Source organism: Amaranthus tricolor, chromosome 1 (genome assembly GCF_026212465.1).
Source record: "Amaranthus tricolor cultivar Red isolate AtriRed21 chromosome 1, ASM2621246v1, whole genome shotgun sequence".
Taxonomy (NCBI): Eukaryota; Viridiplantae; Streptophyta; class Magnoliopsida; order Caryophyllales; family Amaranthaceae; genus Amaranthus; species Amaranthus tricolor.
In genome coordinates this window covers 13,098,929-13,115,365 of record NC_080047.1, presented here as the reverse complement: position 1 = coordinate 13,115,365, position 16,437 = coordinate 13,098,929, and the positions used below count along the sequence as shown (strand labels likewise).

Sequence of the window (16,437 nt, the reverse complement as noted above, 5' to 3'; positions counted from 1 at the left end):
CAAGGTAGACTTACTCATTTATCGAAGCGTTTGCATTTCTACTACTCTCATTTCTACTATGATTCTTTTTAAAATCCCAACATTATTATCCAAGTAGTAGTGTTGATCTAATAGACATTCACTGAACCCTTTATCTTTAAGGATACACTTATCACATAATATTTCAACTGTCGTTCTTCAAATTTCATAACTCGCAATTAATTCAATGGGTCTTATTTTATTGGATATTCCCATTACTCTAAAATATGAATTCTGAGCGTTTAAAACATCCACTTAAAGCTATTTCTTTCTTTAATAACTTTATAGTATCTCTTGTCATCTTGTTTGTGCTAAAGTTACACTTATCATTTTTCCCCTCCTTAGTCTTATCTATCAAAACAATATCACAAGCAAATAACATGCACAAAATAGAAGGCCATTCAACCATTTCACTTCAATGAGAAAAGACGATTGATCTGAAATTCATTAAAATGTTGTCTATTTTTCTTTTTCCATTTCAAAATTGGAAATATCATCTACGGAACGGACTCGCGACAAAGGGGGGTTGGAAACACTGACAGTTCTAACCAATGTTTTCCTATACACAAAGATTAACAGAGTGCATATTCGCAATCAAGCAAACGGGAAAGTATGTCCTCGCATTTCGGCCGTTCATGTGGTTCTGCCCAGCAATCTGCAATGAATCACATCGTCAGCTCAAAAATCCCAACAAACCCAACTAACTTTACAAGACGAAATATGACTGCATCACGTAACCTAGTGCCTGACCGACAAAATCTCGTACCTGCAATGAGTTGGCCAAGAGGTCCTTCAGGAAGTTCTAAGCGTGAACCCTGATTTGCAACGGCATAAACTACCTACAAAATAAGTCCCATTTAGGTTCCGAAAAAGAAAAGAGAACCAAATATGACACTTAATGAGCTAAAATAAAATAAATACCCTTTCTGGTGGTACGCCTTCCCATGGCCTGGTCAGAGTACAAAGCTCCCACATGATGACCCCAAGGCTAAATATGTCGCATTTCTCACTAAACGGCTCATTTCGGATGAGTTCTGGAGCCATCCATTCAGGAGTTCCAGCAGATGAAGAGTCTTTCATAGGTGACTCGGTCATTATCCTTGACAACCCAAAATCACATATCTTCACTGTCCAATGCTTGTTCACAAGACAATTAGCACTCTTCAGATCACGGTGGACAATCTTCATTCGGTGTATGCACATCAAACCTCTATAAGTTGCAAAAGGAAGCAATATTCAATTACATTCATACAACTCAAAAAAAACATAAAATGGAGAGCGGTCTAAAAATGCCCAAAGTTGAAGATATACAATCAAGTTTATCCTTTGGAGAGGGATGGGGAGCGGGGGTAATTTATGGCTGGTGGTGATGGGCATATTTTCCAGCATCTGATAGGAATGGTCATGAACAACTTTAAGTAAACAGCCTACAATTCTTCCTAAATAAGATATGGCCTGAAGACCCCATGGAAACCACATTGTTAAATCATATGGATATGGTCATATTCATAAGTCATACCCAATGAGACTAGCATAATTCTGTCAAATGCTTCTTTCTAACAAGACATTTTTCATTTTAATACTTGAAACACATTTACTTAAAGGTTAAATGCTCTAATATTTGTGTCTATCAGGAAGCTGATACTAGTCCATCGAATAATAAGAATACAACAAAATTCCATTCCCTCAACGTCACTAAATGGCTCAGGGGTGGGTTTCGAGGGTTGAATATACGCAACCTTACCCTGTAAGTAACAAAGCTCACTAAGAGGTTGATTATGATTGACCCTTGGTACTTGGTAGATAACATCATGCGCAACTTCATATAAATACGAAGTGTACATGATTTATAATGATGTCAAAGAAGAGGCTTAAAATTATGGCATTACAAAACTAACCTGCATATATCGTGTAACATTTTAAATCTCCTCCTCCAGCTAAGCTTCTTCTTCTGACCACTTAAGTGGATCAGATAATACAAGGAACCCATTTCCATGTATTCAGTGACCATTGATAAGCGTGGCGGTTTTGTGCACGCACCAAGGAATAAAATAACTGCAATAAAATGGACACCCTTGTCAATGAGCAAATGAAAATATGACCAACTATGAATGCTCAGGTTTGTGGGTGTACTGTACAGGGCAATATCTTGGAACAAAAAGAGTAGCATTAGCAGTCACGGATCCAAATATTATATTAAGTTGGCTCAAAAGTTAGAGTCAGTCAATAGCAAAGCCAATGCTATATAACCGAAAATCTTGCAATTAGTAAGGTACACCAGTTAATCTGTCAATTTTTATCCAATAATCATAAATAAATTTGGTGAATATACAAATCTTAGAAATGTCAACTACTATTTATTGAGAAACACCATATGACTCAAAAAGCTCTCATTATTTTTTATAGTAAATTATACTCCCTTCGTTCCCTATTGATGTTCCCATAAGGAAGATTTACAAGAATTAAGAAAAATTAAACTTTTTATATGGTGGATATATTATTTTATTTAAATAATAAAGTTAATTAAGAAAAAGTGCTAAACATAAGTATTAAAAAATATGAAAATAAAGCTATTGAAAAATATATTGACCACAAAAACAATTATTAAAAAATATTTGAATGAAGTTAGTAGGAAACATGTAGGGACCATTAGCAATACAAAAATGATAAAACGAAGTTAGTAGAAGATATTTGAGAACCATCAACATTAATAAAATATTAAAATTAGGATGAAGAATATTAATTATGTCTAAAATTTGTGATATAAACACAAATATTCTTACAAATGAAACGGCTCAAAATGGCAAATGGGAATTTCATTAAGAAACGGAGGGAGTATTTGCTTCCAGACCATAAACTATACAACACAAAAAGGTCACAACTTAATATGTATTTATACTCGGTCAATTGATTGGTAAATGTCACTATAGTGGTACACCACTTTCGAATTTCGGATACTTTTACTAGTTATCTATGTCAGGTGGATGGATCCAATGCAATACAATAACATTCCATTATCCAATGCCGTTAAATGGCCTCCACCTGGGGAGGGGTTTAGGGGTCGAATGTACGCAATCTTATGGATTCAATGCAATAGCCCAAAATTAATTTTTTATTATACATAGAAAATGTACCTAAATTTTCAAGAGTTGAAAGAGTCAGGTGGGGTCATATGACCCTATAGGCACATATGTGCCTCCACCCTTGAACTTAAGCACTACATGTTTGCCAGATGACTAATTTAACTTCCTTTCAAAAACCAATAAAATCTTAGATTCAATTGTTGCCAAATTCTCAGGCCACATACAATGAATGAAAATGAAAAAAGATATAGATTGTAAAATGATAGGAATCGAACAAGAGAGTTACCATTCGGGTGTCGCAAGCGACTGGAGACAACACAAGAAAAATTGTCGTTAGTTTTCACGCAAATAGGCTATTCACAATGATACAATTAAAAATCAAGAAACTACCTAAGAATGGCTATTTCATTGCAGAAGTCCTCCATATTTTCAGAAGTCAAATCCTGCTCCAGAAACACTTTGATGGCAACATCAGTCCCATTCCATATTCCTCGAAAAACCTCCCCAAAGAACCCTAAAATAGAGGAAGACAACACATTTAACCGAAAGAATAGAAGTCTAAAATGAGTTCATGCAAAACCCAAATAATCTAAGCTATGAATAGAACCATTCAACTCATATAGTTCAAGAGGAATAACTGAGAGCTCAACGGAAGTGGTAAGAGTTCCCATCTCCTATTGAACTTTGGTTGGTATATTGTGGATTCTACCCATGATGAAATTTCTGGTTTCTAGGTTAAATGGACAGATACCTCATGAGTAAAATGATTGAATCACTTTATATCCACTCAACATACAAGGGGTGTGCCTGCTCTAAGTAAATTTTATATTATTTCATTCATTATCCCGTGGCTAATTAGGGGTTCCCACCAAGGAGGGGCTTGTGGGGGTCAAATTCATGAAGCTCACCCTTGTAAACTAAAAAGATTATTCCGATTGTCCCTTTATAACAAACATCACACGCAACTTTGCATAAAAATACTCTCTCTGCCCCTCTCAATCAGCACCACTTGCATTTTGGGTGATAATTAGGGAAAAAGAAAATTGAATTAGAGAATTAAACAAATAACAAGTGGATGACAAAAATAAGTGGTTAAGATGAAAAAAGAAAATAAGTTTGTAGATGAAATTAAAACGAGAGTGGAACAATTGCCAAAAAAGAAAAGGGTGCAAAATCAGTGGGAAAAACTAAAATGGAAAGTGGTTTTAATTGAGAGGGACAACGAGAGTAATTGTTTTTGAAAAACAAAGTTTTGGCATTTATATTCACAAAGCTTCAGAAAAGCAAGTGAAAAACCATATAATCAACTAAATCTTTTGCAGGGATCTAATGAGATGATTGATACTTCATGATTGAAATTCTGGTAAGTGGCAAAATGAAAACATCAAACGAGCTTAGTATAAAAATTAGGAAAAATAAAATTGTTTCTCTTTACATCAAAAGAGCCATTTCCAAACAGTAAATTTTGATAAGCATTTGTTACATCAATAGTCTACAGAAATTAAATGGCAACATGACAAGTTTAGAACCTTACAAATAAAATTTAACCAAAAAAAAAACCGTGCATAAGCATAATAAACTATGTAAACTAGAAATGTCATAAAAATTTGAGAACCAAAATCCTTGTTCGATATTTGGTTAAAACAAATCAACTTAAAAAGCATCAACAGCCCAATCATCCCCAACGTCCTGAGCTCACATACAAAAATGAGAACAAGGACGTTGATTTTTTGTTAAAAGTTAAGGCTTAATGCACAATGGTTATTGGATCCAAATCCTTGATACAAATGCAATAAAATCCATGATCCAAGATGTAGAGTCTAATATCTAGCTTCAACACATGAGGCATGTGGCCAAGCATACACAAAGGGACGAAACTTCTCCAACTTCATGTTTCACCAATTACCCAATGGGTATTCACTACTTTTACTCCCAATTTACACATCATTCATCTAGTACATTGTTCACATGTTTAAATCCATTTGTCAATTCTTTCCTAATTAACTGTATTACTCTAAAAAAATGATAAAAAAAAATTACTACTAAAAGAAAAAGTTACAAGAATAGAGATAAGCATCCCTATTATATAAGAAGTACTCCAATTATCCCATCAATTTCATCCCAAAGGAAATTGGTGGGGAAATTAAGAAAAGTAGGGAACTGGTATTTAATGGAAAAGTGGGAGAAATGTAAAAATGAGATGAAAAGATAATTAATATGAGTGGATGAGAATCAAAGGAGTATGTGTCAATGCCAAAAATAGAAATTGAGCAAATTTGGTAGGACGGACCAAAAAAGAAATTGGGGGCAAATTTCATGGGACAGAGGGAGTACGTTAAGATTCTCCATTTATTCCTACAAAGATCTCCTAGCGTAAAATCCAACAACAAATATTGCTTAATAAACTTTTGACATGCTATTCCTTTTAATGTACATGTATATCTCTATTTAAGCTTTGTATATGCCACCAAAATAAAAAAGTAAGTCTTCCTGAATAGATAAGATGTATAAGGGTTTTGTATTCACCACCCTTCTTTATTAAAAGTACTAAACACAACTAAAATTTTGCAGTGAATATCTGAAGTGCAAGAACTTCACAAAAATTATAGTAACATAATTCCAGCCAGTTCTACATCTTTTAATCACATTAGCAACACACAAGACAAGAAAAACTTACCAATCCCAACACGAGTCCCAACAGTCAACTCAGAAAAATCAATGTTCCATTCTTCATAAGGAAGCAGAGACTTGTCACGATACATGCACGTTTCTAAGATCTTATTCCATGTAGACACCATTTCATCACTGGGAGCTTGTTCTTCTGTCCTGCTCCTCTCTGGCGTTCGACTTCGATATTGATGAGGAGATGAAGGCAATGATATAGCCTTTTGAGAACTTTGTTCCCCGTGCAGGGAATACAAAGCAGATCTAGTTCCAGATATTTCATCTCGACTGCCAAGACGGAAATCAGATGCCTGAATGTGGATAGAGTAACACTTGCTGAGTCTCTTTGACAAAATGATAACGCAAACTACTTGACTGCAGTTTTATCAGACAATTTAAAACATTCTACACTCAATGACTCCAAAAGCAAAGAAATAGAAGCCCAAGCAAAGATGTAAACAGCAATGTATATTTTGAATAAAAATTTAACCAATCACAATTTAACTTACAAGTATCGATAAGCCAACTTACAAGTATCTGACTCCAACAAAAACAAAGCCGGGCAGGCTAACGAGTTAAACGAGATTCTAGTGAGTTACATTTTCACCAGAAAAACAAATATAGGCCAAAAATAACCTGTACGTCAAAGGATCATATCAATACAGTCAAACAGAAAGTGAAACCTACATACATTTATCTCGGGATTGCCACCACCGTTTCTCCTGCTTGGTGAAGTGGGAAGAGATCTATCCTCACCCCGCTCTCTTGAAATACGATTCTGCTTCAGTGTCTCATTCATCGCTCGTACCGCCCTGAAAATTCAGGAAATTTACATAAAGTACATGAATCATGTCAGCAACAGAGGTAAAGCAAGTATGCACATTCTAGTCACCAATTGAACTCTATATTGAGCCCATTTCAAGGAGGCATCCACCAATGTAAGTCAATTAAGTAATAAAACATAAAGCATGTTATGAAGATTTCTAATCCATTTTGCTTTCTTTTAATAATTGCCATCATCTGAATTCCAGACTAACATCTATCAAGAGATAATTCAAGCTTTTCCCTCACAGCTAATGAACAAGAAAAACCAAATAGAGGAACTTTCTCAAAAGTCAAAGCAACATGTAAGCAACCCATGGAATTTAAAAAACTGAATTACCAAAACAATTGAATACGAGAACTAAGGAGTTGCATCTCATAATAAAAATTATATTTTTTTGTCTCCCAATGCAGTATATATTTGACTATCATAAGCATTGGATAAAATAAGGAAAAATTAGTTGAAACAGTTGCCATTTCTGGAATAGTTTCTACTAACACAAACAAATCTCCTTTAATATTTCTTGCAAAATAAACAAGGAAAAACAATAAAATGTACCTTTATTTATTAACTCTGAAAGCATTACTACCTAAGATAAAGTAAATTATAAATTATACTCTATCAAGTTTTAATAAATTTCATCAAAAAAATTATAATAAATAATAAAATTTAATTATAGAGATAGGTTAATAATCATTTTATGAAAAATATAATACCAACTTCGAACTTTATATTAAAAATGTATAATAGGCTTGACACGAAGTTTACAACAATGAACTAATGCCATGTTGAGCGTTGACTGCTAATGGAACTAAACATCCTTGGTTGTTGGATTTTGGATTAAGATAGACTAGAGTAAGATGATTCACCAAATCAAGTGCACTTCGCGATATGTTTGGGATCAGGGTCATCAACAAACAACCTGTTACTATTACGAGTAAGGTTCTGTACATTAAACCCCCTCACCCTGGCAATGTTGTATAAATGATCAAAAACTAGATAACTACAATGATTTATAAATCACCTAGTAATCATATACCATACCATTTCAAAACATAACAAACAAAGAACTGCAAAAAATTTTTTACACGTTATCATTAGAAAACACAAACCTCACGATGTCATCACCAATCTCCGGGGTGATACTAATGCTCCTTCGCCGAAATCTACGAGCTTCAGGTGTTGCAGCACCAACTGATCTGTAAGCCAGTACCAAAAACCGAAAATATTTCTAGCTTGGACAAGGTGCAGCCAACAAAATTGCAATAACTAACAATTAGAGCACAAATTAAAAAGACCAAAAATAGGCTCAGCTATGAAAAACAGGTACATGTTCATCATGTAATCTCTATCCTCAATTACCATGATAAAAACTCTCAGGGAAGCTAACATAGTGGCACTAAACAAAAATTCATACACTCGCACTGATAAAACAATGAATCCCCGAACACAAATGCACACACTAGCACTCACGAAAAAGGAATCCAAGTTTACAGAGTCAAACATGAAGTTAACTACTGCATATTAGGCCACGTACCCATTAGTTTGAACGACAATCAGAACATCAAACAAGCCATGTCCTACACTCGAGGTGGCCCAGTATACTGTATACATTCAATGGATTGTTCCTGACTAGAAAGAGGATTCAAAGATCACAAACAGTCATCCAGGACTGCAAAAATTTACAAACATCAAATCAATGTCCCCACTCTCACAGAAAGGAAAGATGACAAGGATGGGGGCAACCTAGGAATGATAACTACAGTGGAAAATCTCTATCAATAACATTCTAAATAATTCATGGACCCTTTTAATAAGCATGATGATTAGATAAGTTTCTCCCTTAATCTAAGGTGCTAAACTATCATTACAATGGCAGAGGGCTATTACAGACAAATATCAAAATTAAATTTTCCGAGTCTATGATCTTACTATATACCTCATAAATAATAAGTTCAGAGGTCCCAACTTCTAACCAACATTGATGATATTTGAAAACCAACCCACAAAAAGTAAAATCAGCATTGTTTTTCAGCATGTGTGTGAACAGCAAACCAACAAACTTTTAGAAGATACAGACCTTGATGAACCAGCATCATCAGCAAATTCTCTCAGAGATTTTCTCTCACCGCCCAGCATAGATCGACCACGTGCACGAAGTGAGGGATGCTCAGGACTGCAACCGCTAAAACCACAGATGAGTAGAGACTATATAGGTAGATGAAATTCAGGTTTCAAATACCATAAAAGACCAGCATGTGGACCATTCAATGACAAACGTGAAATGTAGTGGATTTTGGAGCACCAAAATTTTCAAATAAATAAATAAATAAAAATTAAGATCGAGCAGAAAAAAATAGATGATCAGCTTACAAGTACATAAAGAGCCCTTTTCTCCAAATAATTTATCAGTTTGAAAAAAAAGATGCGAAAAGAAACAGTGGTATCAACACAGCATGAAAGACACGTGGTTATGCCAGAAATGACACCATTCAGCTGATCACAAGAAAATCATTTTCAAGGACTTCTGTTACACAAACAGCAGAAAAAGACATTTGTGAGAAGAAACCGCTGAATGGCTTCACCATAAAATGCTTTTGTTGAAGACCCTATTTGGTAATATCTCCTATGTGACAAAAGTTCAGCAATAAATTTATAAATTTAATAGTTACCAACCACAAGTTTTTTACTACTTTGAAAATTTATTCCACTGAATGCATTTGCTCAAACATAGAATTACAATCTCTCATTATTGGTAACAGCATACATGTGAGAATCTTTAAAAAAATCCAATGATCTTCCTGGCTGGTTTATTATGCAGCTTAAGGTGAGAAAATCAATTCAAGTACAATGTATATTTATCAACAAGAGAGGAGAAAAGACAATTGGTGCAAGGACCATGATTAGGCAACGTAAGTAATTGATAACTAATAGTTAGATTATTAAAACAGATCACGAGGAAATATTTTCTAAAAAAATTGTAATAATGGCCATACTTCAATAAATTAGGCATACTTTAAATGGCCTAGCTTTTAATGATTGTCAAAAACTGTAGCAAAACTAGCAAAAACATGAGGTCTGGCTAGTGGTCTTGTGGCATGTGGGGCAAATTCTCAAATGCAAAGGTATGGACAGCATTAGCATGAGAAGAATGACCAAAATCCTGGGACCTAATCATATCAACACAACCAAATAACCCAAAGAAGTAAGAATTTTATGTGGCTAGGCATCAGCAAATAATGGAGTCACAGCCAACTTTATTCAAAACCATCAAAAATCTCTGACAGTATTCTTCACATCACTTCTGATATAAAACGTTGCATCAGGAATTCAGGATGCCAAGATTGGTTTTAAAATGTACCAAATGCCCTAAGGTGCTAAGGATCCCCAAAGCCTAGACTATAAGGCCTAGCCTTTGGGTGTGAGGCGCTCTAAAATTCTGATAAAAATAAAACAAAATAGAAATTCCTAGAAAAATCCCTGAAAAACCAAGAGAAAAAAAAAAAGAAGAAATGGAAGAAGAAGAAGAAAAAGAACAAGAGGAGGAGGAGAGGAGAAAGCACACTCAGTGGGTGCTTGCATCAAATGGTTTCCTTTGAGTTTAAGACAAAAAGGTGCCCTAAGGACTGACGCACTTGCAAAAGGTGCTATGAGATGCTCATCTTAAGGATTCGCCTAACGAGGCGCGCTTTTCTAACTAAGATGCCAAGACCTGTATATATTATATTCCTATTTTTAAACCCCAAAAGTTGACAGCATGAATCCCAGGACAAGCTTTGGGTATATTAGATTCAATTTTGTGTTGTGTTGTCCAAAATCATTCACCCTGGTTGTTGCTCATCTACATTTACACGAGCACCAACAAACTCCAACTTCACTATATTTTCCACACTCAGCTTGCACACAGAGCATAAATAATTTTGCTTGATATGTCAACTAGGATGACAAGCAGCCTAAAGCTTCAAAGATCAAAATCTACTAACTTTACCCACATCTAATGAAAAAGTACTGCAGAATCAAGGTGCATTTTCAACAAATATATCAGTAGATAAAGATTCCTCATCGCTAGAAGATGTGGAATCAAGGAACACCTTGAACTAGCAGTCCAATGTTCAGCAATGACCTTCCTCTGACTCCGTCGCCAAAATGTCGTCGCAATGTTCGGATCACTATGTGATAAATTGAGGATTGTTAATAAAAACAGCTCAATGTGCGCACTGAGGAAGATATGGAACATGGAAGACACGAAAAAATCAAAACAGAAACAAATATCCATTCCAAGGCCTCCCCTCACCCCATAAAGAAATAAATAATTATAATTAAAATCAAATAAAATCGACTTCCCAACAAAAGTTTGAAGCATGTGGAAAGGATTTAAATACCTCGATATTCTTTCAATACCAGAGGCAGACCTAAGCACTCTGTTCTGTAATGAAGGAATATCAAATCTCTTTGCAAATAGACCAATATCGTCTTTTTCTGCACTGAAGAAAATAGAAGGTCATTAATTAAATGTATCTAGCAACTTAAGTGTGGAGGTGACAGTGCAATGAATTCCTCATCTTTATGATCCAAACACTAGGAGGATTAAAAAACCAAAATTTAAAACTATGCTCACCTTAATTAAAGCTTCTATTTTTATTATTGAGTTCAAGCTTCTATTATTATTTATTCTAAAATTACACAAAGATTACCAACTTTTCACAGGAAACTAAAAAGGAAGCTAAGACTATAATATATGCCACTAATAAATTAATTTTCATATGAAATCTTCGAATGATATTTCTTCTTTAGTGAATAGGCGTTTTATGGATAATTCTCATAATTTTATTACTGAATTTCTTCATGACAGTTTAATTTGTATAACCACACTCAAAATGCAAAAATTATGTGAAGTCATCAGTGAGTTTGCTACCAAAAGTCAATCAAAACAATCTCTTTGATATCAATGACAACAAGAGTTCCGTGCACTAGAACAAGGGAGCCACTTAATGATATCAAGGGGTAGTGTAACGGAGCGGAACAATCAAAAGGATCACGTGAAAACCTCTTAAAGTGGTGAAAAAAAGGAAAATGACACATCATAATCCTGTTATGGAAAATTGAGATCACAAATTGTGCTATAATTTGCAATTTTTCATTGATAAATATACCATTATATTATTTATTGTGAGTCAAATGAACTTCAATACATACAGGTGCAATTAGGATCCAACAAACCTGAATTGATGTTTCCAAATACACATCTAAAACAAAAACAAAGCTGATTTGAATGAAAAAGCATATCACCAATTCCTCCAAATTTTTATAGGAACTCAATCCTAAACTTAATTGACTTAAGCACATAACCCTCTTCTCATTGGCCATGAGATTTATGGCTCAAGTCATGTGAACTTACTTACGTGAAGTTCAAATGATATTTCAATCAAGGGTACAAAGAAATCAACTTTGTCATTACAAGGTTAAGGTTGTGTACACCCAGCTTCCTTCAATCTGTGTCTCCGTCATAGTGCAAATATGTAGTAACGGTTGCAATTGCGGTAACAATGCGGTATTTGAGTGATGCAATTATCATAACGTCAAATATCATGAGACATCACTCAAAACAGCCCAAAATACAAATTTTTTACACCTTCATAAATTGGCAATTATTGGTTCTTTTTTTTTTTTTTTTTGAAATCCTCATGCGGCTGATGCGCGATGCAACCTTGTTTTGTACTATAATCTAAGTGGGAGCTTAGGAAAGAACCACTTAAAAGCATTGGAATAAAGGAAACAAATGAAATTTATAGAGCTCCTAAACTTGAATTAAATTTAAGAGGATTTAAAATCCTGCCACTTTAAACACAAGACATGATACAGGGCATATCAAGTAAACCAAGAGTTGAAAACAAGTCACGGAACACTCATATTACAGATCTAAACTAGAATAAGCATCCTACTACCACCAAAGGTATTATTATAAAACAGCCCAAGAAATTGTCCACAAGAAGTAAACACGATCATGCAACACAGACAATCTAGCTAAGCAACTACAACGTCCAAACACTAAAAACAGTTTTGTAACATAATTTGAAAGACAATGTCTGGATTTCTCTTTCAAATCACACAATTACACAAAAGAACATGCTCAAAACGAAATTCCATAACAGAAACAGCTGAGGACGCAAACTAATTGTTTTGAAAAGAAAAAAGGACAATGCACTGCAGCAATTACAGTAGTTCAAACCATGTTCAATCGACCAAACTTCATTTCAATAAAGCCATAACAATAAAATTGTTTAGACAGAATGCCCAACTAACCTGTCTTGATCAGCTCTTTCAGAAAATCCATACAAAGGACTGTTGGGCTCAAGTGGAGAGTCACATGAATCATTTTCTGCAGAGTCACTCTCCCCTGCAGCCGAAATATGGGTTAAAAAAATGGCCCTGGTGGATCGAGGTATCAGTTGACCAGGAAACCTCATTAGATCAACCAGAAGCTCCACTGAATTCAACACTACTACCACAGACATGTGCTTATATGAATCTGCACACTCTATTCTTTCATCATTGGGCAATCCCTATAAGAAAAAATAGGAACATAAATTACATCCGCTTAAAATTAAAACAATTGTGAAGAAGATAGAAGACAATCAATCTCAAGTTCAACGCCACATACCACCATAAGCTTACTCTCTAACCCTACAGTATCAGCAAGCACTTTGAACAAAATTGCACGAGGACGACAGGAACCATTTTTTATTTGTCCCAGCAACTGAACCCCACGAGCCATTGTGCCATGAGAAGCTTCATCTAGTAGGGATTTTACAGGACTGGAATCCGAGTTAGGACGTTTGTAAAGATCCGAAACCTGACAGACAATGAAAACAGGGAAAAAATATATTTCAAATACTTCTATATTGAAGGGAACACAATAAAACCAAAAATCCATGAATCTTCCTAGCAAAAGCACAAGCTCATAAAATTAAATATAAATTATACATTAGAAAAATCATAAATGGGATCAGCATTATTACCATAACACTGTAATAAAAGAAGAAACTTATTAAAGAGATCATGAAATAAAGTGCAGCACATTTGCAGCACTCAATAACCGCAAAGATTGATGCAATTATTCACAAATCTGTACTTACAAGACATAAGCCTTATTATTTAAAATGCCAAATTCTAACAAGAACAAAAGGCTTTCTATATAATTCTATGGTTTAAACAGCAGTATGTACACTGTTTACAAATATATCACATATAAAACTGTAAGTCAAAAAGATTTTGAAGCAACTAATCATTAGTATCATGGAATTCTTACCAATCCCGCAATCTTCTTTATTACAGCAGCCGGATTAGAGTTCAATCCTTTCACTAAAGCAGTGATAAGTTGCTTCAGCATATGAAGTTTTTTATCTCTTTGGGCATCTACAAGAATAATTTCAGCCCTGAGGCCATCACCTTCCAAAGAAGAAAGTTCTTCAAGTGTAGGAAGGCGATCGAACATCTCCTTAAGCTTCTGATCCTGCAATTTATCAAAGTTTGTTGGAGTAATCACCTAGCATAATAATAATTTTAAGATACCATCCTTTTTTTCCCTTAGCCACCTTTCAACACAGAAAAATGGGGTAACACAATGTAGTAAAAGGTGCACGGCGCACAAAGGCGATAGTGGTCTATGTCCTCATATTCCATACATGAAATGCAATTAAGAAAGTAAGGTACTTACCGGAACAACAGAATAAAAGCCATTCGGAATAGGTTCAGAAAGTACTCCAGTGCTCCATAAAATCTGCGATGCAGTAGACGGCTCATCTCCTTCACTATGTCTAATGGTTTCCTTGCAACTCAAGTTGTCCTCTTGAGAATTCAAAGAAACTGATCCAAAATTTTCCACAAAATCTGAAGCCCACCAGGTAGAACTTGAAGGCCCCTGTTCTGCTTGTCCAGTATCATCATGTGTCTCCTCCATGTTGTCAAATATTTGAAATGTAAAATCATTTCGCCCCAACCTATTACCCCATAGAAGCCCTTTCCCATCCAGAAATGGTTTTACAACAACAAATCATTCTCTCCATTTCTTGTAGTTTACTTCCCATGCTCTTGGGGCCACACAGCCTACATATTGAAGATTAAAGAGTCAATCAATGTTCCTGTTCCTCCCATCTCCTATCATGACAAAAAGGAGACAAAAACAATGGCTAGCAAATGGTTGTCTACTAAAAAGGAATCATTAGAACAAACATCCTAACAAAACATTCAAGCGAAGGACATAATGGTCTCATTGTGCATATTTTTTGCAATTCTATATTCTAACAATCGAAACTAAAACACAATGCCTAATTATAAATGTGCAGTTATCCTCAAAATTCAGAACCTCAATCATTAAGAATTAATTCTTGTTTCCTTCTGGCATAAAATACTGGCACTCACACCCTCAGTCTAACAATTATTCTCTTTTGTATGTTGTTCCACAATATTAACAATGTCAAAGCCTTGATCACAACGGCATGGGATCAACTACATGAAAAAAACAAATGAATGTAAGGGATTATTGCTTCCATTCGTGCTCCAATTTAGCACTATTCATAGTCAAAAACTCAATAGTTCCAAGCCGAAGATCACAATAATTTCCAAACAAACAGCACAAACCCAACAAAATTTCTATTTGAATGGAAATACCAAGACACTGTTTGAGTTGTAATTTCAACTCAGGAACATATTTATCACTAAAGATAGTTAAAATTAACGGTTCACATTTGCTATAAAATTCACTAGGGCAAGATAAATTTCCAAATAAACAACATCTAGACAACTGAATGTCGGAACCATCAACTAAAGTGAAAGATAGCCCATTAGTGCTATCTAAATAGTAGCAAAGACATGATCACAAATTTACACCTAAATTTAAGCTAGTGTGCAATTCTTGATCAGATTAACTTCACCAAATTCAAGCATATAAATCTAGCATCATAAATGAATCCTATCAATATATCATCCATGAAAACTACCTACATTTTGAAATCAAACCTTGAAAACACCCCATGAAAAAAACCCCACTTCAAAAAATACCAAATTGATCAAATAAACACATTACAATCTTAAAATAACATATATAAACCCTGATCAAAAACAGTAGAAATAAAAGAAAACAAAAGAAACCCACCAGTAGATCCAACAACAAGATTATGAAGAACACAAAACAGCATTAGAATCTCTAGTAAAACGCAATATCATCATAAAGATGTATAATCCAGCACTTTAACGATTGATACACTTGAAAGTAGAAAGAGAAAAGATTAGCGCCGCAAGAAAAGGGAAGATTAGAGAGAGGGATTTGATTTGATTTGAGATGAGATGGAGGCAAAAAAGAAAAATTGAAAGCAAAAAAAATCTGAGGAAGATGGAAATGGAAGGAAATAATAATTATGAGTAAAGAAAGTGAAGTGGGAAAAATAAAAAAAAAAAAGAAAAAAGAAAAGGTAAAAAAGAGGAGAGGGGGGTGTGAGAAGTCACGTGGTGTTTGGTTAGTTAAGGGAAGAGGTAGAAATAAGCAAAGCAGTGTCGGACAGCCAGCTGGCTAAGTGGTGGCTCACCAACATCCACACATCTTCGTACGCGTTCTTTTTCTATTACACATTTTACACCCAACTCCAATTAATTTGTTTTTTTTTTTTTTATTGTTTTTTTTCCTTTTTCCTTTTAATGTTGTTGTTATTGTTAGGTAATAGTGCGTTTTGATGAATTAGTCTTATTTGCTTTTGATACGGAAATTAAGAATCAGTTATAGTAAGTTAAAGTAGGGTAAAAGGGGTGGATCATGTCAAAAAATGCTATAAATTTGGCAAATTCATTTAAACG

The 16,437-nt window shown here is 34.6% G+C and overlaps 1 protein-coding gene across 5 annotated transcripts; it reads right to left on the bottom strand.

Annotated features, from left to right (window-relative positions):
* Positions 1 to 426: 426 nt before the first annotated feature.
* Positions 427 to 16,074, bottom strand: LOC130826413 (probable serine/threonine-protein kinase SIS8). 5 transcript variants are annotated; one of them, XM_057691998.1, is made up of 17 exons: positions 15,743 to 16,074; positions 14,306 to 14,694; positions 13,898 to 14,101; positions 13,250 to 13,441; positions 12,892 to 13,151; positions 10,971 to 11,072; positions 10,680 to 10,757; positions 8,669 to 8,764; positions 7,701 to 7,787; positions 6,457 to 6,577; positions 5,779 to 6,076; positions 3,492 to 3,615; positions 3,388 to 3,407; positions 1,917 to 2,073; positions 940 to 1,228; positions 785 to 857; positions 427 to 673 (listed from the first exon to the last, which is right to left on the bottom strand). In XM_057691998.1, the coding sequence occupies exons 2-17, from the start codon at positions 14,546 to 14,548 to the stop codon at positions 591 to 593; spliced, it is 2,427 nt and encodes an 808-aa protein (XP_057547981.1). In that variant the 5' UTR covers positions 14,549 to 14,694; positions 15,743 to 16,074; the 3' UTR covers positions 427 to 590. The 5 variants fall into 5 exon arrangements, with proteins under 5 accessions (XP_057547981.1, XP_057547970.1, XP_057547990.1 ...); XM_057691987.1 differs by having other exon boundaries at positions 8,669 to 8,773; positions 15,743 to 16,032; XM_057692007.1 differs by lacking the exon at positions 10,680 to 10,757 and having other exon boundaries at positions 8,669 to 8,773; positions 15,743 to 16,031.
* Between the last annotated feature and the right edge of the window lie 363 nt (positions 16,075 to 16,437).

Coding starts and splice junctions, on each gene's coding strand:
- LOC130826413 (XM_057691987.1), bottom strand. CDS start 14,548: ATGGAGGAGACACATGATGATACTGGACAAGCAGAACAGGGGCCTTCA. Junction 8,774..10,679: donor CATTGGACTGCTAGTTCAAG/GTGTTCCTTGAT, acceptor CTGTGGTTTTAG/CGGTTGCAGTCCTGAGCATC. Junction 1,229..1,916: donor ATGTTACACGATATATGCAG/GTTAGTTTTGTA, acceptor TGCAACTTATAG/AGGTTTGATGTGCATACACC.